The sequence below is a fragment of the Arvicola amphibius genome, chromosome 4, assembly GCF_903992535.2.
Source record: "Arvicola amphibius chromosome 4, mArvAmp1.2, whole genome shotgun sequence".
In the NCBI taxonomy this organism is placed as follows: domain Eukaryota; kingdom Metazoa; phylum Chordata; class Mammalia; order Rodentia; family Cricetidae; genus Arvicola; species Arvicola amphibius.
Genome location: NC_052050.1, coordinates 119605470 through 119633295, shown reverse-complemented (window position 1 = coordinate 119633295; position 27826 = coordinate 119605470). Strand labels below are relative to the sequence as shown.

Genomic DNA, 27826 nt, shown 5'->3' with positions numbered 1-27826 from the left:
ATTTGTTGAGGGTGGGAGGAGCAATACAATTTCCCCAGCTGTTCCTCGGCTCTCCTATAGGATTAGCCTTTGAGTAGTCAAAGAAACTTTTTTAGAAACTTTTTCTTCCCTCCTTTCTGTGTTTCCTCTGTCAGCTAAACACCACCAAGCAACCAGAGACTTGAGAGTAAATCCGGTAGGGGAATAGGCAACAGCTGAAAGCCTAGAAGGCAAAAATCACCTCGGGACGACCTGGAGCTCCGGGGCAGGTGACACATTGAAGGTTTCCTTGGCTCTGGTTTGACAGTTTCATCCCCGCCCACTGGCAAGAGAGCTAGCTCCCAGCGCCGCCGCTGCACAGGCGCGCGCGGTGGGGACCATAAAAGCTGTAGCGGAGCAGAGACACAGAGAGCTCGCCCACTACCCGCGGAGCAGCGACCCATCATGCACGTGAACGGCAAAGTGGCCCTGGTGACCGGTGCAGCGCAGGGCATAGGCAGGGCCTTCGCCGAGGCTCTGCTGCACCATGGCGCCAAGGTAAGGACTTCTCTATCCACCCGCACGCTGGAGCCCCGAGAGTGCAAAGCCCCAGGCTCCCTAGCAGACCTCCAACGCCGCTGGCAGAGAACCCGAACTTGGATGAGCGCTCTCTGAGGTCTAAGAAGGGAGCGTCTTGTTTATTCATCGCTTGAGCGTCTGCGGCTCGGTGGAGGAGCTGCACACAAGACCTGCTCCCTCTCTCTTCTTCTTCGTAGGTAGCGTTGGTGGATTGGAATCTCGAGGCAGGTGTAAAGTGTAAAGCTGCCCTGGATGAGCAGTTCGAATCTCAGAAGACGCTGTTCGTCCAGTGTGATGTGGCTGACCAGGAACAACTGAGAGGTAAGACATGGGAAATCAATCCATAGACTCGGGAACACGCCCTGAGCAAGCAGCGACCTGAAGATAGCCAAGTAAGAACCGACAAGGCTGAGCGCCAGCATCGCTCTCTTGGGAGAAGCTGCGACCTTGTAGCTCCAATGGATAGTTTGGACTGTTACGTTTCTTTCTGACAATCCAATAGCCATAAAAACTAAGGGAAGACAGGACTGCCTAAGAAATCCTTTTATTTTAGTTACTTGGCAGCACATAATGTAATCAAATGTCTTCTGTGTATTCGAAGACAGTGCTGCTACAGTAATTACTCAGTGTGCAGACAGGCTGAGGAGCTGTGGCAATAGGTCTCAGAAAACTGGAGGATGCAGAGTCAGTGACAAGCATATGTGGCCTGCCTTTCTCTTAAACACTTCAGAGTACTAGTTCAACGGTCAGGGTCACAGGCAAACCAAATGCTTTTAGCCAGATATTTTCTCTGGGTCCCCCCCCCCCACACACACACAAGATGGTTCTTAAAATAGTAACGGTGTGGTGTTAGAATTAAAGAAGAAAAAACCCTCCTGCCTTTCCCCAATGTTTTCCTGTTTTTCTGTGATCTCTTAAAATAGACTTGTGAAGTATCAGGAAGAATATTAGCGTCAGCAATATACACTGGCTGTATAGAAGGCTCAAAGAATTTTCATAAAGAAAATTTCCCAGGGCAAAAAAAAAATAGAAAAAAATGTGTTGGTATTTCACGAGGTGTTCTTCAAAGGAATGAAGGAAGTTGGTAGGCACATTTTTAATCCAGAAGTCAGTAAACTTCCACCAGGTTCACTCTGGACTTTCTATTAAAGGGATACTAAGGTCTTAGGTTTCTTAAATCTTAGAAGAGCCTGTGAAGAAAATGGACTGATTTTTAGAAGACTGTGAATCTAAAGATAAGGGAAACTGGATAAAGAGAATATCATTAAAATATGAAAGTAGTGTTAGGCAATAGATAACACACATAAGTAGAGCAATTTATTAAGATCATCATAATAGAGCATGCATTGCCAGAGGATAGTTTTATTGATAACTTATTAGTGGTATTTAGGTTTAAAGAAGACCCAACACTCATACTGCTGGTATAGGGACTGGTATAGATAATTTGTACGGCTTCACACATGGCATTTAATGTCAATTATTCTGACAGTAGTTAAAATGAGTGCCATGCCTATGAACATATTCCTTAAGCATAAGTAGTTGTGAAGAAAACTCAGGCCCGGAAGGCTTGTCAATGATCAGAAGTCAACCTGTTGTTTAAGCCATACAGTCATAAAATGAAGGGATGGCAGTGATTCTCACAACATCAGAACATAATGCTGCCCACGACTTTTAAAACTGTTTAGATATGCTGGGCAGTGGTGGCACACGATGCCTTTAATCCCAGCACTAGGGAGGCAGATGCAGGCAGATCTCTCTAAGTTCCAGGCCAGACTGATCTACAAGAGCTAGTTCCAGGACAGGTTCCAAAGATACAGAGAAACCTTGTCTCGGAAAAACCAAAAGAAAAAAAAAAAGACTGTTTAGATACATTGTAAAATTACAGAGTTGAAAGGCTTCTTGAATACAATCTAGACATGCTATTGTACAAATTAACAGTTGGAACCAGCATAGAAAGTTAGATGAATTACAAAGAGTATCATAACATGTAAATGTCAGAAGAGCAAAACTTTTAAGTCATGTGAGCCAGGATCTCAGTGGTTCATTAAAAAGCAGATGGCACACAGCACTTTGGTAAAAGCAGAGCGATGGCAACTAGGGGGGAAGAAAAGTTAAAGAAGAATCAAACATGTGTGTTTGATAATTTCCCACAAAGTGGGGCTGTCTCTGTAGAGACATGATCATGAAACCTAGGACAGAGGGAGTGCAGGGCAGATTCATATTCCTTGACCTTTACTGGAACCAATTTAAGACTTAAGAAATGGTTTTAAATTTCCACTAAAAGGTAAAAAGTTTTGTTTTATTGTTATTACTTTTGTTGTTTTTCAGTTTGGCCCAATGAGTATAAATGATGCCTATGCAGAAACTTTGACAATGTGCTTAGCAATCAACTTCATGTCAGTTGCCTCCCCCAAAATATTTGATGGTTGTTAATAACTCTAAAAACTTATTTTTGTCCAGATAAAATTAGTGTTGATCTGCCTATTTAAAGAAACCTATGTGTTCACTTGCAGGCCTGGAAATACATTTCTGCCACGTGAAAAAAAACAAAGGCAACATGGTTGTTGTCTATAGTCTGAAGTAATAGAAGTAGAAAGAAAGTGACCATTGGAACTTGTTAAATCTATAGACCTGTATAAAAAAGATGCTTTAAGAAGCATGAGTTTCCCAATACGAAAATGGTAAAGCCAACTTTGAACTGGCAAAAGAGGGTTGACAAGACCTGGAAATGAGGTTAGACAATTCAATGAGGGAGATTTAGGTCTTGTGATCTATGCAAACTTTCCCTCCTAATGGAACACAGTTTTGTACAAAGCCATAATGAAAAGTAACGATGCTAATGAGAGGGAAGACTTGAGCAGGAAACATGAAGATAGCACTAACATGATGAAATCAACAGAACACAAAGTTGACTTCTACTCATTAGGACGTCAAAGATTCCACAAATATGGATTGAAATGCATGAGTACTCGAGTTAGTTTAATGCTTCATATATACAATATAGCTTATTCAATAGGGTTGTTTGAGGGGCTAGGGGCATAGTTCCTACGGTGGATCACTTTTCTATAGTGTGTAGGGCCTAGATTTGACCCTTGCTGCAAACAAACATAAAGAATGTGTATTTATCGTCTACACTAAAGAGTTACGATTATGTCTTAAGGAGAGAAAGATACTAGCTGCCCAAACTGACCTCAAGAGAGCTCTTAGTTTGGGATGCTCACTTCTCTAACATTTACCCCATCAATTTATTGATTGTAGAACATTAATATGAATTCAAATCACCTAAGGATATGTTGAAGTCAGATTCTGATTTAGTAGCCATGCAATAACTCTACTATGTTTCTAATATTTGCGTAACTCTAGCTGACAAAATTGGTCTATAGACCACTTTACTGAGAACCAGATCATGAGTGTAATTCTTACAATGTGGGCAAGTAGATTTAAACATCCAACCAAACATGGTGGCATCAGCCTGTAATTTCAGCTATGAAAGCTAACGCATGGGGATTTCAAGTTTAAGGACAATCTAGGTAATTTTGTGAGACCCTAACTCAAAATCAAAAATCAAAAGATGATAGGGATATAATTTAGTGTCTAGGCTGTGAGGTCCTAAATTTAACCTGTGGTACAACAATAAAATAGTGTAAAATAATAAAGTAAAGTCAATAAAATCCATGTCCTCTCATAGGATGTTATGTAGATACAGATATGGAAAATTAAAATATCCATCTTTTTTTCTTATTAGATACTTTTAGAAAAGTAGTAGACCATTTTGGAAGATTGGATATTTTGGTCAACAATGCAGGAGTGAACAATGAGAAAAACTGGGAACAAACACTGCAAATTAATTTGGTAAGCTTTATTGGGCTCATTTATTCACTACAATTATTTAATACCACTTCTTTATACATGATAATAATGTTATCATTCTATTCATACAACAATACTTATGACCTTCTGTATAGAAAAGTATAAGTTAGCAAAAGCTAGCAAATAATATTTTCATAAATATGGAGCTATTTGATATTTGTTATTAAGGAAGCATTTTTTAAATATTAGTGGCAAAAAAGTACAGCTCATTAATGACCTGAAATGCATGAATAAGCAAAACTGAAATTTCAGTACATATAAAGTTTTATTAAGATATAACCCCAAGTCATTGCCATGTATTTCTGTTTCTAGTTTTTTTTGCAATAATGGCAAATTGAATGTTGTGGCAAAAACCTTATGGCTTGCAAAATGCTAAAAATATTTATGTCTGGTCCTTGAAAAGTTGAGATTGCCAAACCCTGACTCAAACTTACTTATTTGAAAAACAAACCTTAAGTTCTGGAAATAGATCAGAAAACAAGGTTAAAGAGACACTTGAACTTTCTTGTTAGTAAGACTTTCGGCATGTAATTCAGTAATCAGGCTGTGTGCATGAATGCGGGAGTGTGTGTGTGTGTGTGTGTGTGTGTGTTTGACATGCATGCTCTTGTGTGATATGCACATTTGAAGATGAGTTATACCTGAAGAAAATTATGGGTAAAATTTTAAAATGAGGTTTTCAATCCACCCGATGTTGTACAAGTGGGTAGATTATGACATTCTATCCTCAACATCATGCAATTGAGGTTCAATAAAACCCAAAGCTTTCCCCAACATTGCAAGAAAACAAGAACAAAAACAAAACATAAGAAGTGTGTAGCTAAAACAAAATGTCAGATGGATTTTATACAGGGCCACCATGCCCTGGCTCAAGTTATTACAAGTTTGCAAAGCAGCCAAATGTCAGGAACAGCACTGACTTCATGTGTGAGAATATAGAGGACTGTTTCATGAGTTTCTTCCTAAGGGATGATAAGCTTTAAAAGAGGAACTAGATGGGGCTGGAGAGATGACTCGGCTGTTAAGAGCAGGTTGTTGTTTTGTGTTGTTTTCCTAAGGACAGTTCATATATATGAAACAGATATTAAACCATTGCCATGTACCTCCACCCCCAATGCATCATCCTCAGAGATCCCACCCAGCATATTTCCACCAATATCATAAAACTCTATAGTGGATAATTCCACTAGATGTATGTTTTTAGATGTATAATTCGTGCTAGCACAAAGTAAGTTCTTTGAAGGCTGAAAGTTACTTTTTGTGTTCTTACTGAGAAGTACCAAGAGTCTTGTACAAATTATTACATAGTAGTAGTGTGTGCATCTCTGTATTAGTATAGTCTTTGGTGATTTGCCACACCATCTCATGTGTCCTTGCATTTTCATTACTTACCATGATTACCCCTTTCTTATCCTTCATGCTGATGATCTATCTCATCAGTCTTCCCACATAGGAAAAGGGGCCGTTCTATTGTCCTGAAAGCCATTTTTGAGCTTCTCCCTTTACCTGAAGGCAATGGCAAGGTCATTCGCAACGCCTCAGAGCTCACCAGGAATATTTTAGATAGAATGAGTGATTGCAAAATCACAAATAATGAGTTGGGCAATAGGTCAATGGTAGGAAATAGATCCATGACAGCAGATCAATAGAGAAGGAGGATGCACTGAGGATGAGGTATATGGCAATAGGATGATATCTGTTTAGCATGTATGAACTCTGAACTCAGTCCTCAGGAAAAAACAAAACAAAAAAAAAATGTGCTCTTAACAGATGAACCCTCTCTCCAGCCGCATATAGTTCCTGGTTTTAACCCTAGGAAGAAACTCATGAAACAGTCCTGTATATTATCACACATGAAGTGTTGCTGATTTAAAATATGGAGTCATCGATGAGAGCTTAAGAAAAAGACAAAAGCATGCTGTTTGAGTTAAGCCTACATAAAGGCAGACAAGAGACACAGTGGGGACAGTAACATCTGAAAAAAGAGTGAAAAATCCAAAAGTATTACACAAAGCATACAAGACCCTGTCCAGCATGAGAGAGAGAGAGAGAGAGAGAGAGGGAGAGAGAGAGAGAGAGAGAGAGAGAGAGGGAGAGAAATTTACACAGGAAAATTACTCCTATCTGGAGGGAAAAATACATTGTCTCATTAACTGGTGAATTACTCCCCATCCCTTCTCTCTTTAAGCTACCTTTAAAAAGCATTGTTAACGTGTTTCCTTTTGTTGGCTTCAAAGGATATTCAGGACAATGCAATAACTATTTGCTGCCATTGATGCCCTGTAACAATGAAAGTTCTAGTTGAAGTCTATTAGGAAGAGTTTGCTAAATTATAAGTATCTCCATCTAAGTAGGGGACATAATATTTAGCTCTAAAATAAGGAACCACTAAAATCTTAGATATGAAATGTTCAACTGTGATGGGGATTTCAGAAAAATAATCTTCTCTATTAATGTTTTCAGGAACTGGTTTGGAGAAAATATCAAGGACTCTAAAAAGCAAAATCACATGATTTAGATGCCAAATACTCTCATTACAATGTAGTGTAAGAACCATAAACTATGGAGTACCCCAGAGTGGAGGAAAATGAGATAAGAGAAATGGAGAAATGATAGATTGGGCATTTTAGTGGTGAAAAATACAGGTGTATCTCTCTCTGAGTGGGCATGTATGTACACTGTGTACGTGTGATGTAGAAATATGCGGTACCTGATAAGAAGGGAAACCAGCAATTAGGATCTTACCACCTGTCTAGATGTCTTTGTTACTAGAGAATTATTCCCAGTAGAGAGGAACTGAAAAGAGTGGATGTAAGTTACAGAACACCGCAATTAGCAAAAAATTCTAACACTTGGAATAAGCTTGAATTACAATTTTAGTATTACATACTAAATTGACTATTCACAACCAAAAGTATTGAATTAAACATGCTCATTTGATCATTTTTCAACAGTTAAAGAATTTCTCTTTTTTCTATTCAAAGTTAGAGAATTTTTTTCTTAAAGTCAAGAACAGAATTTTAACTACATTCACAATGTATCTTAAATAGTACCACAGACCCAAATTATATTTTGTTTCATCCTGAAATGTAATATAATTTTATTTAGATGCTTGATTCAGTGATCTAATATATAAGATCAATAGCATTGCTCAAAACCATGAAATATTTCATTCTATGATTTTTTTCTAAAAGTTGTGTGTGTGTGTGTGTGTGTGTGTGTGTGTGTGTGTGTGTAGTGTGTGAAATCTGGAACAAGGAAAAGATTGTTATAGTAAAGAAATGAAAATATCATTTGTATACAATAATACAGTAGATAACACTTGAAGCTTCTTCATCAACACTTTAACTTAAAGAGTTATTCAGTTCTTTAACTCAGATGGTTGAGAAAAATATCCCCCTGTCCTCCTCTGCAGAAAATACAAAAACTAATCTTGCTTTTTAAAACTTTAAAACTAGGAGCTAGAGAAATGGTTCAACAGATAGGAGCATGGACTGCTCTGGCAGAGGGTATGGGTTTGGCTCCCAACACCCACAGAGTGACTCCCAACCATGTTTAACTCCAGTCCCAGGAATCTAATACTTTCCCTTGACTTTCAAAAGCACAAGCCACACACAGGTGCACATCCATACTTGTAGACAGACATTCATACATAGAAAACAAAATAAATATATTTTGAAAAATATTTTAAAATTGAAGTTTAAACTTTTGTACATTTCGTATCTTGCTACAACTTGCAGATTTTGGAAACACAGATGCAGAATGTCAGCAAAACTTTAAGTACCAGAATAAAAGCATACAGTGATGTATGTAAACTAGAACCTTAATCAGGCCTGCTGAAGAACTGGGCAGAAACTAACAGAATCTAACTTATATCAGTCATGTATATAATTGTTTCCTTTTATATAATCCAGTAAGGTTTTCTTTTTTCGTTTAGAGGGCAATTGCGATAAATTACTTATGCTCTCACTTAACTGGAAAAAAATGCTTAAACAAATAGAATTTTGACTTATTTTTGTTTCCTTGTTATTCTAGAAATACTAGTAGGAAAAGGAGTTCCCCTGAACACTTGCTAAGAAAGTTCTTTTTAAAATGGAAAGAAGGCAAACATGAATATGAACTCTCAGCTGCAGACTCATGGCCTGTTGACCTTTTCCTATATATTACTGTAAAGCATAGATAAAGCGAGAATTGAACTGTCCAAAGTGAATCTTCATTTTTGAAATGCTTAAACTGAAACAGAAAAGAGTTTAGAGAAATAAGAGGAGAAACGTACTATCAGTTTTCTCTTAAGTTAATTTAGAGAGTAGGAATTTCTTAAAGGCAAGCATAAAAGTAGAAAGCATTTCTGCCAGAGGAGGTGAGTAGGAAAACAGTAGACAATCAGAGTGAAGCCATCAGCAGTGTTGAGTGGCATTAAGTAGATGATACGTCAAAAGACTGTGTCCAAGTAAAAGAAAATAGCCACTCAAACTGGAGCTAGAAAAGAGGTGTGTGATCTCCCCAAACTGAAGGGCTCGGGATGATCTGATGCTGTAGATCAATGCTCCCATCACGGAGTAGTCGCTTTCACTCACCAACCTGCCGTCCTTCATTCAGATTTCATCTTCATGATGCTAGTGTGCTTTACAGTGACTGAACACTTACCAAGCAACTTTAAGGGGACAATATAGCCGTTTCTTAAGAACAACAACCAGATCCCACTCGTCACCTCCACCTTTATTTTTCCATCCCCAGGTCTCACTTTCTGTACCTGGTAGGCTGCATGCCCAGAAATAGATATGCCCAACTAAGTTTGGTGAAATTATGTAGAAATATGATAACCTACACTAATGTTAGGAAGGCAAAAAAGCAAATCAGAATCAATTAAAACTTCAAAGCATGCCAAAACGCTCACTGATTATACTTGCAGAGCTCCCTATGTACCTGAGTGAGCACTGTGTTTCGTATGCAAACATATGATAAAGGCTAATAGCTGTTATCCCTTTTGCCATCTTTGCTTCTGGATTAGGTTTCTGTTATCAGTGGAACCTACCTTGGTTTGGATTACATGAGTAAGCAAAATGGAGGTGAAGGTGGTGTCATCATCAACATGTCTTCATTAGCAGGTAAGGACAATTCTTATTTAAACAGGAAATTTTTCTTGCTGGTAATGTGGACCACAAAAGTCAATCTTTGAAGTATATGAATCTCAAGACAACATTGTATTGAATCAATCTTTGTTTGCACTCTTAATGATTTTTTTAGATTCTTCTGCACATAATACAGAAAAATTGAACAATATATCTGCTACTTTTCAAAGTTCTTTACTCTGATATTGCTTTAGTGTGTGTGTTTGTGTGTGTGTGCTTGTGTGTTTTCAGTTATTGCTTTTCAAAGATTATTTTATTACTTCCAAATAGGAAAAAAAAACTTTTGACAAAATGAAAACTACTCATGTGTTATGAGCAATTTCTCATTCCCCGTGAATTTAGTAAGAATGTGTAATTTAAAACTTATCATCTCTACTAGTTGGTGTACGCTAAGCTGTTAAGCAACATCCAAACACACCCTAGCTTCAAGGTATGAATTTTGACAGCATCTGTATATTATCAAGGTCAAGACTCTTAGTACTGAGTACCAATTCTATAAACAGCAATTTGGTAAAACCCAGCTGACAAAAGAACTTCCCCTGTATCACAGAGCTTCTAGACTTGCTCGGCAGTAGGCAGACTCCTTTCTGGCCAGTAGAAAGAAGGAAGGCGCGTGGAGGTCCCATTACTGCTCTTCCACATCCACCCCGCCCAAGCCTTGGCAGACCTTACTGTGCTCACAGTCCAGTGTAGAATTTGACCTCATGGTTCATCTAGCCACTTGAAATATCTGGAGAATCTTTTCCAAGTGTACATGAAAGGAAAATGTTTTCAGCGGACAGCTGTTCTTTTGCCACACTGAAGACTGAAGGATTGAGGCTACACAAGCAATCCAAAACTGGCTTATGTTCAGCGGTTTAGTATCAGCTAACTACTGTATTCTTCAGTGATAGCTACCAATGTGTGGAACAACTCAGTTACATAACTATACTTTTAAAAACCCAGTCGAGGATGGATGTGTTGGAGAAGCTGAGGTAGGAGGAAGGAGGGAATGCCCAGAGTTAGAGGACAGCTTAGCCAACAGTGTCCCATCTCAAACAAAAAACAAGACCAAAAGCTCTAGGAATAATTCATCAGTGTTTCTAGAAAGGTGCCTGAGATGTCATAACATTTAAGAAACCTGATCATTGTTGATAGCCAATCTAAAATCTTTATGTCCAAAAATCAGGAAGTCTTTAAATTACCCGCATGCTCTCAGTGTAATAACTTCAGGACAAGATTTCACATACACACACACACACATACACACACACACACTGCTGTCATTTCTGCCTCCAATAGTATTAGGGGAAACAAGAGTGGCCAGCAGTAGTATTTGGAGGTATCTACAACTCAGACAATCCCTGATTCTCATTCTCAGATGCTGTCTGAGCCATTATAAAAGTACCATTTATATTTATAAATATCCTTCTTTAGGAAGTCTGAAGTGAGACTGACATCTCATTTCTAGGCTGCTTAAAGTGAAAATGACACCCCTAATGTTATTACAGACCTAACGTACAAAGCATTAAGGATAGTTGGGTTGCTCTTTTCCCTATGTCATCTTCTTACAAATGCCATTGCTTCAATTCTAAGGATACACTAAAAGACCCTGTCCAAAAAGTTCCTTTTAAATGAAAGAAGTGGGATTGGTGAGTTGGCTCAGCAGCTGATCTTACAAAAGATCATAGTTGCCAGCAGTCACATCAGGCAGTTCGTAACTCCACTTCCAGAGAATCTGATGCTCTACTTAAAGCACACATGTGCGCTCTCTCTCTCTCTCTCTCTCTCTCTCTCTCTCTCTCTCTCTCTCTCTCTCTCATATATATATATATATATATATACACATATGTATATACACACACACAGAGAGAGACACACACACCTACATAAAATTAAATATGAGTCTCTATAAAAATAAGTGAGTTGGATAGCCTGGGGTTATAGATCAATAGTAGATTGTTTGCTTCGTATGGTTAAAGCCCTAGGTTCAATTCCTAGTATGAGAAAGAAAGCAAAAGAGGGAAAAAAGAAGAGAGTATTCTATGGATATTCTCTATACAGCTAACTGAGTCAGCAAAGCTTAGAAAACCATGGACACTATGCAGAAATATACATAGATCCCCTTATTTTGGGGTCAGTGGAGGCCTTGGGTACCTCACTGGAATCCTGGAAAGGCTGACTCAGTTCACCTCTTGATAAAGATTATACACCATATAAATGAGCTTAATTGCCTCAAGGAGCAGTAATGGGGGAGATACAAAATAATACTACTGTCACATAACCAGGAGCACTTGTTGAATATTAATTGTTTATACATGCATTAGCTCTCTTTCATTACAATCAAATATCTGAGATATTGCACTTAAAAAGAAAACTATTTAAAGGGAAAGGCCAAGTTCAGCAGATAGGGACTTGGAGTCTCTTATAAGGGCAGTGCACTGTGGAGTGTATTATGACAAAAAATAATATCACAATCCATAGTTATCAGTTCCAGTCTCTTTCATGAGCATGTCCCCAGTAACCTAAGAACCTTTTCAAAAGTCTCTTTCTAAGGGATTTACTACCTCTCAGTAGCACCACCCTCAAAATTAGGTTCCTATTACATTATCCTCTAGAGGACACTGAGCAATCGATTTGGTACCATCATAAATACTGTATTTGTCAACCCTCTAGTTATCATCATCAGCCTGTGAAGGACTCCACAGTCCCTGCAGTGGACATGAGAGCAAGGCCAGAGAGTTGAGTGACTTGCCCCAGCCCATGCAGACAATGCACAGCTGTGCTGGAACTCACACCTGAAGTCTCATGCAAATCTTATAAATTCTAATCCTTCATTATCTATCTCAGATACATGTTGAATTATGAGTCTACCTGTTTATCCATGATAACAAGCCTATGAAGAACATAAAGAATATTGAAATCCAGCCTTGAATAAATCTTATCATTTTGCTGATCCCTCTAGGACTCATGGTGAGGTGGGCATTCTAATCTCAGAGCTGTTAACTTATGTGAAACTTCAGCTTGTCCTTCATTCACACACACACACACACACACACACACACACACGGAGCTGACCTGAATCACAAGTTCCAATGTGTCACCAAGAAGCTCTCAATCTAATGTTCATTTTGCTTTCTTGGCTAAGAATTGGCTTCATCATAATACCACTCACCATTGGAGATTTTTTTGTTTGTTTCTTTTTGTTTCTGGGTTTGGGTTTTTTTTTTTCCTATTTCAGACACAAAATCTATACCTATGTATGAATTTTAGTTCTTGCAGATGAAACTGTGGATTATTAGAAATTCAGTGACAAGATTGTTTTGGTTTTAAATTAACCTACTGCCATAATGATTATTCTGTCCTTCCAAACTTCTTCTCCCTTTAATTTTCATCCCCCATTTTAAAAGACCAAGCAACGGACTGTGCTTCTCTTTGCCCACCCTGCTCTATTTTCAGCCTCTCCTAGTGTCCTTTGCAGAACCAGTGCACCCTCCACACCTAGCATGGTTTATGTCATCTCCTTGTTCTTGTTAGCCAGTCTCGTGCTACTACTGCTTTTCCCACCCAGAGCTTTCCCTAGCATGACATCATCACAAAAACTTTCGAACAGTCTCGAATTTTATCAAATAGTGTCTAACTCATACCCAAGTCAAAAACTATGTCAACAGATGTATGGCCTTGAGTAATAGTACATAGATTGAGGTCATCAAACGAACAAACAAAAAAAAAATCTTAGAGGCATTGTTTAATAAAAAGTACTTTTTACTTTTATTTTTGGGATTATAATTACATTATTTTCCCTCCCTTTCCTCCATCCTTGCTCTATACCCTGTTTTGTTCTTTCTCAAATTTATAGCCTCCTTTTTCATTATTACACGAATATATATAAATTAAATATATAATTTCTAAATATAAGTTGCTTATCTGTATAATGTTACTTGTATCTATATTTTCAGGGTTGACCATTTGCTATTGGTTAGCCAATTGAATGCTCTTCCCTGGAGAAGACTATGTCTCCCTTTCAAAGTACTTTTAACATTTACTTCCTGTTTGTTTTCCAAGCTTCCTTTATAAATATTTTGGTTTTGGTTTTTCTGCTCATTCTACTGCATGCAGCATTGCAGGCCACATTCGACTCATCTGGGTCAGGCATTATGTCTTCTCATAGGCTTGCAGAGTCCTTGAGTGCCATAGCAAAACCTCAAGTCGTCATACTGGCTTGGGCAGAGAACTTAATGAGTAATGACCCCTGACGCAGTTTCAAATGCAGTTAATGGGTTTAACAAGCAGAGTGAGATGAGCCTGCATGGAGGAATGAATGTCCTCCCTCTGCATCTTTATAGGAGGCTCTGGCCATTGCTGACCACAAGACTCTTCTATAGGGGTTTTTGTCTAAATACAGCATACAAACATTCATTTTGCCACACTCATTTTAAGTATTAAAAACTGTTGGTGGAACAACAGAGAATGAAGTCTGGTTTACTGTCGATGATTGGATAGCTATGATACCATAAGACATTTCAACTAGTCAATGGGTTTCTTAGGATGGAGAGATAGTTCAGTGAGTAAGCCCATTTGATATGCAAGCAAAAAAATCTGATTCAAATCCTCAGCACCAAGGCAAACAAACTTGACAGGGCCACCCATGCCTGTAACCCCAGTACTGAAGAGTCGAGAGAGAAGGAGGCCAAGAGCCAGCCTCCTCAAAAGAGCAAACTTCAGTTCACTAATTCAGATAATACATTGAATTATCATCAATATTCATTGAAATCATTAATTTCAAAGGAACCATGCTATGTGAAAAACATTATAAGAATGTCCAGTTACAATAAAAGAAAACTCATCTTCCAATATTTTAGTGAATGTCCGAGGGTGGAGGAACTGTTCCTTCTACATGGATCTTAATTGTTCTGATGCACACTGTCATGAGTAGATGAGCTTCACTTCCTGATTTGCACTGCCAACACTCCCCTTGCCAGTCCAGAAAGACTTGTATCAATTTTGTTGTATTTAATCATAAAATAATTAAGAAGACACGTATTAGAAAGGTCTGACAAGGAAATTTAAATGTTTTTAATGAGGCTTTAAAGGAGTGAGCAGATTTCCCCCATTTCAAAGTATGGGAAGTAGTCTTCTAAAGCTGTGCTTCTCAGATTTCAATGTGTATAAACATCACTGCAAGCTTTACTAAGGAATAGGACTTTGGTCATCCTGAAACTCTATTCTAAGGTAACAGGACATAGGTACTCAGTGCAAGAAGATAGCCTCCGCTGTGTCCAGGCATCTTCACTGGCTGGTTAAAGTACATCTCTACTTCTGGCACCATCGTAGTAGGAACTGGACTTTTAGGAAGCACAATTTTGATGAATTATTAACAGCAGCTTTCTGAGAATTTGCCACCGGAAATATTCTTGGATTTATCGTCCTGGAAAGATGTTTATCGTAAAACATGTAGTAGGTATGAAAAGATTCTGTCACTTTTTATGTCATGCCACACCTGCAAATATAACTTCTTGGTAAACCTAACAATAATGAGAAAAGTCACCCAAGGGATGGAGATGGAACTAACTCAGTGCAAGGACAGTTGCCTAGTGGGCATCAGTCCCTATGTTCTATTTATAATATGTTCTGTCATGTGAAAAATTATAAAATGAGGAAGTCCATAAGTTGTTTTGTTTGCTTTTAAATATGGATAAATGGATCCCCACTATTTCTCCATTTTCCCCTCACACAAAGAAGTGGAGATTTAAAAAGACAGGCAAATGATTAGTTTCCTGTGGGATAGTATAGAAAATATGGATGATTTAGATCCTGCTTTTCTACCTCCAAAATGAGCATATTTAAATTCATAATTTATATTCCAAAACTGAGTTATTTTCAGTATTTTTACATAGTCTAATTTATATGATTCCTATCTATTGAGAAACAAATATGCTTGCAGATTCCATAAATTGTGAGAAAAATGTTAGTTTTTGTACAAAATTAAAAAGATAACTTTTTAATTCTTGGGAGATATAGATATCAAGGATGGCTTTTACAAGTATGGATAGAAAAACATTAAAAAATGTTATGAAAATAGAATTTTAACTTTATAGTCCTAAATGGCTTTATACATGCATCAATAATTTTCAAGTATTTCAAATTTCTTGTATATATTATATAAATTATTTTATCATCTGGGTATTATTTAGTAGAACATTGAATGGTCATTGCAAATACTACTTTGTGTGAAGAATTTTACCTTCTACTGTGTTATGTGCTGCACAGCTTTGGGACTGACCTGACTGGAGAGATGGAGAGAAGTTACAGGGAAAGAAAACTGTGACTGGGTGGGGCATGAGCTCTAATAGCAATGCGCCAGCAGCCAGGACACTAAACATGTTCATTATGTGCAGTTGAACCAGGAGACAGACTGGTGGGTCTCAATAAGGGAGCAGTCAAAAGGTGAAGTTATCAAGGATAGGAGGCTGGCCTTCATACTATCTGCACACAGTGTCAAGATCCATATTTAGAACAGGGAAAGACTTTGCCATTCTCCTGAGCCGGATCTGGCAAAGATCCTGCCATTCCATGGGTCTGAGGCATGGGAGTCCTTGACATGGCTATGCTTATGAATGAGTATACCTTACCCTACTGATTTTCTAAAAATGTATTTTATGTGCATATGTGTGGTGTTTCTTTGTGTGCACACCTTACCTTTTCAGATACTCTCCCAGGACACCTGGAGCTTATCTAGACTGGCTGACCAGTGAGCCCTCAGTATCTGCCTCTCTGTGTCCACCCCTCAGTGCTGGGCTTGCAGGTATACACCAATGTGCCTAGCTTTGTACATGGGTGCTGGAAATCTGACCGTGGGATCTTACACTTTTACAACAAGCATCACCACCCACTGAACTATCTTAAATTTGCTGTTGTTGACAGACGTAAAGACTAGTATTAGGCTTGAGAGAGTGTTTTAAAAGAACAATCTTGTATTTTATTAGGAAACATAGGAATGGGACTATAATTACTGCAAACTGCTGTGCTTGACGTTTAAAGTATAAAGTATCAATTTTGAAGCACAAATCAGAGATTTCTTACAATGTAAAATAAATGAATATTTCTTTTTTATTACTTTTAGTTATGGTGTCTGTCTCTCTCTGTGTGTGTGTGTGTGTGTGTGTGTGCATGTGTGTGTGTACATATGAGTGCAGGTGCCTTCAGAGGGAGAGAGGCATTAGATCACTGAAACTGAAATTATAAGCAGTTGTGAGCTACCTGATACGGGCATTGGGGAACAAACTCTTGCCCTCTGCATGAGCAGTATCCACTCTTAGCTCCTTAGTCATCTCTCCATCCCCAACATAAGCAATTGTTTTGTTGTTGCTGCTGTTGTTTCTTTTAAATCCCTTACAAAGGCCAAATTAATTTATCTGTGCTATGCAATGTACTTCAAAACAGATCTTCATTTCAGCAATTGGCCCTTAGAGGTCCTGGCTGTGTCAAAACTCTTTGTGAGATTAGTTTGAATCACCTTGACAGTCCGTTCCCATTCCTCATTGCAACTAAAAATATTTAAAATACTGCTTGATTATATTTTATTCTTAAAATAAAATAAATTCATAGTTATTACATGAATCTACTTCCATAAGTTTTTTGAATAGGATTTGTAACAGTCCATGTTTTGTTGATTAGGATGCTGTCCCAGGTTCGTAACATTTCAGAAAAAAATATATAGTTTCTTTTTTTAAAGCAGGGAAATCGGTAAATATGTCAATTGAAGAATAATTTTAATCTTTAATCTTAATAGAAAATGATGAATGCTCAAATATGTTGATATAAAATAATAACAAATAGTAATTGCATTTGTTAATTTTCTTATGGCTGTAATGAAATGGTTAACTTGAAATAACTTGAGTTTGTAAGGGTTTGTTTAACTCAGAGTTTAGAAATATAAATAATTATGCCAGGGAAGGAAGGAAAGACGTATAGTTGTAATAATGGATACTGTTTACACTAGGCAGATTGGGAGGCAAAGAAAATGGGATGCTGGCATTCATCTGTTCTCTCTCCCTCCCTTTCCCTCTCCCACTCCCTCTCTCTCTTTTTTTTCTTCTCCCCTTCTCCCCCTCTCCTTCTCTCTCTCTCCCTCTCTTCTCTCTCCTTTTCCTTCTATCTTGCACCCCTTCTACTCTCCCTCCCCCTTTTTCCTTTTCTTTCAAAACTCAGTCCAGGACTGAAACATTCCTGGTCATACCTCTATAGAAGCATCCTCAGAGACACAGGCAGAAGTATGTCTCCTAGATGATTCTAAATTTAGTCAACTTGTCAATGAAGATTGAGTAGCATAGTGATAGTTATTATGTGTGTGGCATCATTTTAAGCATATATTAACTTACCGTAGACTCATAGTTGCTTTCATTAATACCCTGGCTTGCATCAGAAAGCATTACGGTATGCAACACTTATCTGCAAAGCTGACATGGCTCATAGGCTCGTAATTCTAGATTGAAGATTTGAGCTCAGTCTGTCTGATACCCAAGGTCCAACCCACTGTGCTATAATTTTTGATACATTTCATTAAAATGGTATCATTGCCTAGCTTAGTGGCACACTCCTGTCATCCCATCACTCAAGAAAGGTGAGATAGGAGGATCTTGACTTCAAGGCTAGCCTGGGTTACATAATGAGTTCCAGGTTAACCTAGACTACAATCGTCAGGGCCTGTCTCAAAGTGAAACTAAGAATATTGTTTTCAGTAGACTTTACTTTAATAAAGAAGTGTTCAGTTCAAAACAAAATTGGGAGCATGGATGCCTACATCTCCACCTCCACTTGGTCATGGTCTCCTATACTACCAGTGCCCTTTCTACAGTGGTGCATTGGTTATGATAGATGAATATACACTGGCACATTTTCACTTGCAGTTCATAGCTTGCATTAGGATTCACTTTCCTACCAGCACCAGTAGCAGCACCAGCACCACCAGCAGCACGACCACCAGAATGCATGTTTGATTTTATTAAAAGGTCCTCAATGTGGAAAGGTACAGTTTTTATTTTTACCAAACTTAATTGAAATTTAACATTCCCTTGATGATGAAGGTAGCCATGGTACTATGACTTCCTCAGAAGGATCACTTGGTGTAGGCTTGAACAGAAAGCACTGACTCACATTGACTCCTGCCTTATTGTACATACTGCATTCCTTGCCCTGAGGATTCTCTGCTCCACCCATTCATCCCTCCCCCGTCTAACTCTGACGCACACAGACCTTTTTCCTGTCTCTATAGCTTTGCCTTTTGTAAGACGTCAGAGCTGGAATCAAGCTGTACGTCACATTTGCAGTTCAGCTCTGCTTCTTCATAATAAACAGTTTAGTTTCTGATTCACCTTTTCATGGTTTGATAACTCATTTAGTTTTAGTGCTGAGTACAACATCCAATGGTTCAGTTATTCATTTAATCATAGAAAGATATCTCACTTGACTCCAACTTTACACAATTACAAATAAGACCACTGGAAGCATCCATGCGCTGATTTTTGTGAGGATATACATATTCAGTTACTTTGGGTCAGTGCCAAGGAGCACAATTGCTGAGTTGTGCTGTAAAAATACATGGTTGTCAAAACTGCCAGGCTGACTCCATCCTGCCTGTACCATTTTGCATTCCCACCAGCAAGGAATAGGAATGCCTATTGTTCATTTCTCTAGCATTTGTGATTGTCAGTATCTGGATGTGGGCTATTCTAAGTGGTTCCAGCTAGAGAACTGGAATTTAAGTATTAAAATAATTTGTGACTGTCTGCACATGTGACAAGGAGAGAGAAATTATTGAGAGTGTATTATCTAGGAACAGTGGGTACAAAGAGGACCAGAGACATCACTAAAAAGTGAAGAGGCACCTCATTTTAGTTTGCAATTATAATGACATATGAGGTTGAGCATATTTTCATATACCTCCTTGCCATGCAGATAGTATCTTCTTCAGAGAGGTTACTTTTGTTTGTATTTAAAAGTTTCTCATTTCTTTTTTGTTAAGTTTTAAAATTTGGTAGGTATATTTAGTTAACAGTCCTTTATTACATATATCTTTTAAAAGTATTTTCTCCCAGTCTGTGTGAAAGTTGTTAGGTTCTTAGAGAAAAAAATAGGACATATTTAAGTAATAAAACAGTGTTTAGAAGTGATATTTTTATACAGTACTAGTCCATCCATTGGTTATATGCATTTTAATTTATATATGTTTGCCTTTGTGCTTAATTTTACTTATGCATTTATTGGAAATGAATTCAGTGCAACCCAAACATTGGAGTTAGTACACACATAAAGAAAACTGGCAGGCGAGGTGGCAATGACTAGCTTGCCTAGCAGAGGAGGGGTTCTGGCTAGAAAGTTGGAGTTTAAATTTGAGAATAATTGGCCCCATGTGTGTGCGTGCACATGAGACAAAAAGAGAGAAACAGGGAGACAGTGTTTTTGCTAGAAGTAGATAAGGTCATCCAGAGCAGGAACATGCATAAAACAGAAGGTCAGGAAGGAGTCTGTAGTTGTTTAGTATGCTTACCGATCTAGGCAAGAAGAGATGCTAATGTTTCCAAAGCGTAACTGTTATTGCTACTACAGAGGAAGAGATCAAGCCAGGTAAAGGCAGAATTTTAAACTACCATGCAAATAGAATCTCAGAGTTACAGTATACCCACCCCAGTACAAGTCTGTGTGAAGCACTGCAGATCAGTAATCGAGCCTACCCATTCAAAGTATGAGAGGCAATAATTGAAATCAACACACTCTGTGTGATAAAAAAAATTCTCCATTTGACCAAATGATCTACAGTTTGACCAAATACATAGCTGGAAGGTAGAATCCTCTTTATTTTGAATTTTGATACCACAAAGCTGGAATCGGCCCAAGTATCTATTGTCAGGTGAATGGATAGTATAGATAATGCTAATACGTCTGTTTAGCAGAATAACAGCAATAATGATAATAGCAATAAGATACTGAAGCATCCAAACATAGTTATCACAAATGAAAAACTAGACCCCCCAAACCAACTTCAATTATTACATGTGTATAAAATTCCAGAAAATGCTAATACTAACATAAAATAAAGCAAATCAGTTGTTTCTTGGGTGAAGAAAGAAAAGAAAGATTTAAGAAGAATCATAAGATGATAGATTTGTTCCTTGTCTTAATTACGCTCATAGTTTCATTTGTTTATACATATGTCAAAATTTATCAAATTGTGCATTTTAGGAATATGCTGGTTTATTTATGTCAATTAAAACTCAGTAAAGCTGTAAAATTTTAAATACAGTGAAACTTACTTAGAATGGTAAAGTAAAATTCATGAAACCCAATACTATATTTTTAAATGGGAACAAGTTCACTGGGGTATGGTAGCTCTTTATTTTAATCCAAACACTTGTAAGGCTAAGGCAGAAGGATTGAAAGTTCAAGAGATGTGGGATTCCCATCTGAATGTAGTGAATACCATTGGTTAATAAAGTAACTGCCTTGGCCTGTTGATAGGGCAGAACTCAGGTGGAGGGGAACTAAACTAAATGCTGGGAGAAAGAAGGGCAGAGTCAGAGAGAAGACATGGAGCTGCCACCAGAAATAGATGCCAAACCTTTCTGGTAAGCCACAACCATGTGGCAATACACAGATTAATAAAAATGGGTTAAATATATAAGAGCTAGCCAATAAGAAGCTAGAACTAATGGTCCAAGCAGTGATATAAATAATATAGTTTTTGTGTAATTATTTTGGGGCTGAGCAGCCAGTAACCAGAAAGCAGCCTCTTACTACATTCAAGGCCAGTTTATGCTACATAGAAAGTTTGAGGCCAGTCTGGAATACATAGTATGACCTTCGTTTTTTGTTTGATTGTTTGTTTGTTTGTTTGGTTGCTTGGTTGGATTTTTATAGCTACACATAAATGAAAACAAATTCGTTAGCATTCCAATTACATTTATAACTCCACTTCTAAAGAAATGATGTGTATATTTTATGCTTGTTCATGATCACAGTCAACAAAACACTAGTTGATACATTTCTCATATGCAATGCCTTGAAATAGCTGGAGATCATGTTTGTCAGCTCTACAAATGTAACAAAATTCATTCAATCATCATCTTTGTTAATATTTATAAACAATATTCTTGTCATTTTTATGACTATGTCACCTAGCCTATCTGTGACTAAGAGTCACATTTTGTTTCATGCAGAGCATGTGAACACTGTCCTCCAAGCACTAACCTTTGTCCCATATTCCTGTAACAAAGAAGTGATGCAAACAGGACAATCTGGCTATACCCCTTTTCTCTTTATCTTACATTTCTCCCATCCCCATGAACCCAGTGGAGACATTTGTAAATTCTTGCTGACTGCCACTGATATATGTAATTACCTTGTACATTTTACTGACCCAAAACAACAAGGCGACCAACATGTTCTTGTACCTTGAGATCACTGTGTACTAGGTGTGATCTACCACTTTCAGGGATGTAAACTGCTCTTGAGCAAACATGCTTCATGAATTGAAGCCTGGAAGGCACCCAGGGAGTGGTTAAGATCTGCATTTATAGCTGAACTTCGGCATGACACTCTCAACTGTGTGGTGGTGTTGTGCGACTAGTTGGCAGGGTAGAGACTGGAACATCTGAGCAGAATAATTTAACACTAATATGACATTTGATATGACTCTCACACTAACCAGGGACCAGCCACTGCTTCTTGACAGAGATGAATTACATATTTTAAAAGAATTGTCAAAAGTGGATCACCTGAGCAAGGCAAGGTGGTGCACACCACAATCCTGGTGCATGGAAGGCTAAGTCCAGAGGATTTTAAGTTCGAAGACAGCCTGGCTTCCTGGACCTGGATGGAGGGGGGAGGACCTTGGACTTCCGGCAGGGCAGGGAACCCTGACTGCTCCTTGGACTGGAAAGGGAGGGGAAGGGGAGTAGAGGGAGGAGGAGGAAAATGGGAGGTGGGGAGGAGGCAGATATTTTTAATAATAATAATAAATAAATAAATAAAAACAACAACAAAAAAGACAGTCTGGGATACACAGTGAGACTGTCTCAAAAGGAGAATGTAGTGAATGGAAGAAACTCATCAGACACAAAAAAATTTAATGACTAGCTAAGCTGAACTGTTTAGATTTGTCAGACACGAGAAATAAGCTTGATGTCAACAGTCATTCAAGTAAAATAGGTTCTGTGTGATGGTTGTTTGCTTGGGATTGCTTTAGATTTTGCTGTTTTACAGTCGTATCTGGTTTCATGCGAGTGTATTTACCAGATTAATCTTAAATGGATGTGACCAAAAACCATTGTCTGTATAGTTCACTTTTTGAAACATCAATTTATTTAGAACTTTTTTCTTTCTTTTTCTCAGGACTTATGCCTGTCGCACAACAGCCTGTTTATTGTGCTTCAAAGCACGGCATAATCGGATTCACGCGCTCAGCAGCGGTGAGGAAATCATACCCAGACACTCTTTTCTTCCTTGCATGCATAGATGAAACCCAAATTGTACAGACTATAAGAAAAGAAGTTCAAATTTAAAAAATAAAATCTAGCTGAACGATGGAGGAGACATCTTACTAAAATCTTTATAATAAAAACTTTAGCAAACTTGTAAAAGACTAAATAAAGACTATACATTGTAAAAGACTAAATAAAGACTATACATTGCAAACTAGGAGAGAGGTGGGTGGTGCTGACAATGTTAAAAATGGGGAAACGGTCTTTGTTTTTAAAATTGCACACAGTTTCTTTTCTGCAATATTAATGCCAGGAGGACTGGGTTTCGGGGTTTTTTTTGTATTGTTGTTGTGTTTGTTTGTTTGTTTGTTTACTTTTCAAGAAACAGTTTCTCTGTAGCTTTGGAGCCTGTCCTGGAACTTGCTCTGTAGACCAGGCTGGCTTCAGACTCACAGAGATCTGCCTGCCTCTGCCTCCCGAGTGCTGGAATTAAAGGCATGTGCCACTACCGCCCAAGAGTCCTTAAATAGAACGCTTGACTATAATTTTGCATGCTCTGTGGAAAATGTATTACAAAGCATAAACAACAAAAAAATATAGTTGAAAGGTCTCTGCATGGTACTGGATAGGATGGAAGGACTAGATAGATGAAGTGCTTTGCACTAACAAAGAGAAATTATAAGCCGAAGGATCAGTGTTAATCATCCCCGAGAAGGAAAGCAGTCTTTACTCTTAATTTGGCTTGATGAGACCTCAGTACTTTATTTGAAAATGTTCCAATGTTTTAGAAAAACATAACCCATTACAAACCAGAAATTTCACATTTAAATTTGTGATTGAATATTTCTACAATCGGGTCTCATTGTTTACAACAGTTATGAAGTTACTGGCAAATGCTGGAGTACTAATGCTGAGCCATTGTTTCTGGAAAAAATAAAAGATGAAGTTACTAAAAACCTGAGTGCACAACATTTTGGCCAACCACTCAATATCAATCTTGTTGTACATATATTTCTATATAATGAAAAACAATCTTCATATATTGTAGAACTAATGAATTAACAAGCTTCTATTATGATGTTTGCATCAAAAAAAAAAAAACAGCCTCTATTACTGAGATTCAAATGCCCAAAGCCCGAAGAATTCAGTAAAGAAGAGAAGCTTAGATAACTCTGTAATCTTAGGACTTTTCTGATGGTGCTATTTTATGAATGAATTATGGGTGTTTACAAAATATGTGCCCGCTGGGAATTGTTCCATATTTCAGAGCATACCTGCTGAATGCATTTTACGATAAGCTTTTAAAGAACTTTTCATTTTGGTTTGTCCTGTAACTATCCTTTGTCAAAGTTCCTAAAGCCTGCAACTATGTTCTGATTGGCAGATGGCTGCTAACCTTATGAACAGTGGAGTACGACTGAATGCCATCTGTCCAGGCTTTGTTAATACACCCATCCTTGAGTCCATTGAAAAAGAAGAAAATATGGGTCAATATATAGAATATAAGGATCAGATCAAGGCTATGATGAAATTCTATGGAATCTTGGAGTAAGTAAAAACTCTTTCTTTACACAATGTATCAAAGCCTTATCTTTGATCCGAGCAATCATTCATTTTAAAGTTTTAAATTTTAGAACATGATACAACCCTCAAAGTTTGGATTGTCAAAGGTTTTGAAGGGAAAATCAGTCACGAGAAATAGGATTGTGCTTAAATGTTATGAATTTTGTTTTGAAAACAGACAGGGCCATCAACTTTTATCAGATTTCTTTTCTAAATAACATTTGTTCAACTTTCAAAAGTATATAGTTGTATACTTTATATGCCTAAATTACAAGCAAAAATCAAGTAAAACTCATGTGTATTGTTGTATGGCCCCCAAATTTCAACTAGTTTCATAAAAAACAATTGATTCTCTCTCTCTCTCTCTCTCTCTCTCTCTCTCTCTCTCTCTCTCTCTCTCTCTCTCTCTCTCTCTCTCTCTCGCACAAGAACACAGGGACAGACACATACATGGGCACACAGTCAAAGAACTGTGTCTAGGTTTGAATAGATGGGTTGACACAAATAGGAACTCACAGAGACTGTGGCAGCATACACAGGGCCTGAACAGTTCTGGGACAGATAAGGTCCTAGCATGAGGGGTAAAGTAAACACAAGCCCCAGCCCTAACCCAGGAGCTATTTCCAATTGACAACCACCTGAAAATAATAGAATAGTTTTCTTCAGTGGAGTCTCGCTGGCCACACAAATCACGCTTAAGGCTAGACACTATGCCCACAGTGGATAAATAACACAAAACAAACTCAATGGCACTTTTAGAGGTAGTCTCATAATGCTTTGTCAACATTATGTCAGGGTCTTAAAATCTTATTTTGCATTTTTATAAGATTTCTTCTGTGTCTCTGTGTTTATATTTGTTTCTTGAGCTTTTTCTTTGACTTTTTTCCTTCTGTTGGTTTATTTGTTTTGACCTATTCTGGTTTGTTTGTATTTATTTTGGTTAATTTTCTTTTATCATTATTATTTTTACATGCCTATTTTATTTGTATTCTACTGTGATAGAGGAAGAAAAGATGTGGATTTGTGTAGATGGGGAAGTAAGAATGATCTTGGAGGAGTTGGGGGGGGGGGGTAACATAACCAGAATAAAAATTAAGAAAAAGAATCTATTTTCAATAAAAAATTTTCACAAAAAATAATAAAATTTAAATATACTGCACTGTCATAAAGGTATCCTTCATTTTAAAAAATAGATGAAACTTTTGTAAGATGGGTTAAATGAGTTTTTCTCAGCACAGGATTACAGTTATTGTATTGGAGGAATCAGATCTCAGCTTTGACTCTACACTGTTCATGAAACTGTCCACCAAATTTCAGAAAGTGTTAGCTTTCTTACATGTAAAGGGAAAGAATAGCAAATTTAAAGATCTTCAGTAGATCAATACGATGTTACATGAAATGTACTTAAAAGGACACTTGGTAAAAATTATCTTCAATAAATTCTATTTGATTCTATTTCTCCACCAATGAAGTTTCTGCCTAGTAAGTCTGATATCTACTGATCTGGTATAGATGAAAAAAATGATCATTTTTAACAATAGGATTAATGACGTCAAATGCATTGCCCAATGACCACTAAATTTGTTATATAATTTGCTTAATATCTCAGTGAGTAAAAACTGAAGGTAACAATAGGTAACGAAATACATTTTCCTACGACAAACATGCGGCTGCTTAAGAGAATATTGTGAATTATTTTCAGTCTTTAGTTTCAAAGTACGAATGTTTCCTTCATTTTCAGCCCATCAATCATTGCCAATGGATTACTAACACTCATTGAAGATGATACTTTCAATGGTGCCATTATGAAGATCACGGCGTCTAAAGGAATTCATTTTCAAGATTATGACATCACACCATCGACTGTAAAAGCTCCATGAACGTCTTAAGCATCAGCTATACTGAAAATAAGCACAAGTGACTCACTCAGACTGCATCTTTACTAATCTAACTTTTGAAATGAAATGCTGTAGTATGGAGCCTACCTGCATGCATCTGATGTCAATATTTTTATTAAATGATTTGTTCGAAGTGTAGATAAAGATGTATGATAAGCTAGCAAAAAAATGCAGTGCAAGCCAAAACCAGGTTATAACCTACATCCTCTAAGGACAAAACAAAGGATATTCTAGAGATATTCTGCCTTTCAGAAAATGTATTTATCACCATGACTCATAAATATTAATGGTTTTCAGAAAGGAGATACTTGAATTGTTATTTAAGTCAAAACAAATCTTAAATGATTCACTATGTACGTTTGCACTTCAAAAAGGAGGAGCTACTTTGCAATGGAAGTATTTAGTAATAATAGCTTGTGCATGATCTGCAAGCTGAACATGTCAACTCTGAAGATCTGGTGTTGGGGGTTCCAGTAGTTAGGGAATGAGTTCCAGTGTGACCATGTCCTAATAATACGTCTGACGTATGGGAAAATGATACTTGTACTATCAGTGAAGACTCACACTTCAGCCTCAAACCAAGGAAGATGGTTTTCTTTCCTTGCTAATTTTATAATTCAATGGATTCCAAAGATCTCAGGAATGAAACTTTTAATAGTTGTAACAAAAAAGGAGGAAACAATAAAATTTTATATGTACTATATATGCTTATTAAGAAATGATTCAAATATATTTTCCTCATTATTTCTTTGTTGGTTTGTTCTAATTTCAAAAGTGCCTATCTTTCAATAAAACTCTTTTATTCGAATTCATACAAATGACTTAGTCTTTTATGTACACCTAATGAGGTGATAAAACCAATTCTGCCATATCCAAAAATGTTCTTGTACATATGCTCAAATTCATAGTAACACAGAGTGAGAAATAGTTCTGCTTCACTTTCTCCATTGTCTGGTATTTAAACATCTTTAAGCTGGGTGGTGATGTTGTATGCCTTCAATGCCAGCACTCGGGAGGCAGAGGCAGGAGGATCTCTGTGAGTTCGAGACCGGCCTGATCTACAAGGTCTAGTTCCAGGACAGGCACCAAAGCTACAGAGAAACCTTGTCTTGAAAAACAACAACAACAACAAAAATCTTTAAATACATCCCTTTGAGTAATGCTATTTGTAAGCCGTAACTGACACCAAAAAAGGTGAAAGGGCACGGTTTTCACCTCAATTTCACAAAGAATGGCTGTGAGGTTTACTGTAGCTGCCAAATCCAAGTTTCTCAGTTTGCGACAAAATCTACCTATTTGAAATTGATGAGCACTTCCCTAATTCTGCAGTATTAGCATACCTTGCATTATCTTAATTCATCGAGGAAGA

General features: G+C 37.5%; 1 protein-coding gene across 1 annotated transcript; it reads left to right on the top strand.

The window, feature by feature from the left end:
* The first annotated feature begins 285 nt into the window (after positions 1 to 285).
* On the top strand, positions 286 to 27275 carry Hpgd (15-hydroxyprostaglandin dehydrogenase). Its single transcript, XM_038328650.1, has 7 exons — positions 286 to 516; positions 735 to 858; positions 4283 to 4389; positions 9419 to 9515; positions 22908 to 22984; positions 24381 to 24544; positions 26301 to 27275. The coding sequence occupies exons 1-7, from the start codon at positions 424 to 426 to the stop codon at positions 26437 to 26439; spliced, it is 801 nt and encodes a 266-aa protein (XP_038184578.1). The 5' UTR covers positions 286 to 423; the 3' UTR covers positions 26440 to 27275.
* The last annotated feature ends 551 nt before the right edge of the window (positions 27276 to 27826 follow it).

Excerpts from the sequence above, each read along its gene's own strand:
- Hpgd (XM_038328650.1), top strand. The coding sequence starts at position 424 with ATGCACGTGAACGGCAAAGTGGCCCTGGTGACCGGTGCAGCGCAGGGC. Across the intron at positions 859-4,282 it reads TGACCAGGAACAACTGAGAG|ATACTTTTAGAAAAGTAGTA; the intron begins GTAAGACATGGG and ends TTTTCTTATTAG. Across the intron at positions 22,985-24,380 it reads GATTCACGCGCTCAGCAGCG|ATGGCTGCTAACCTTATGAA; the intron begins GTGAGGAAATCA and ends TCTGATTGGCAG.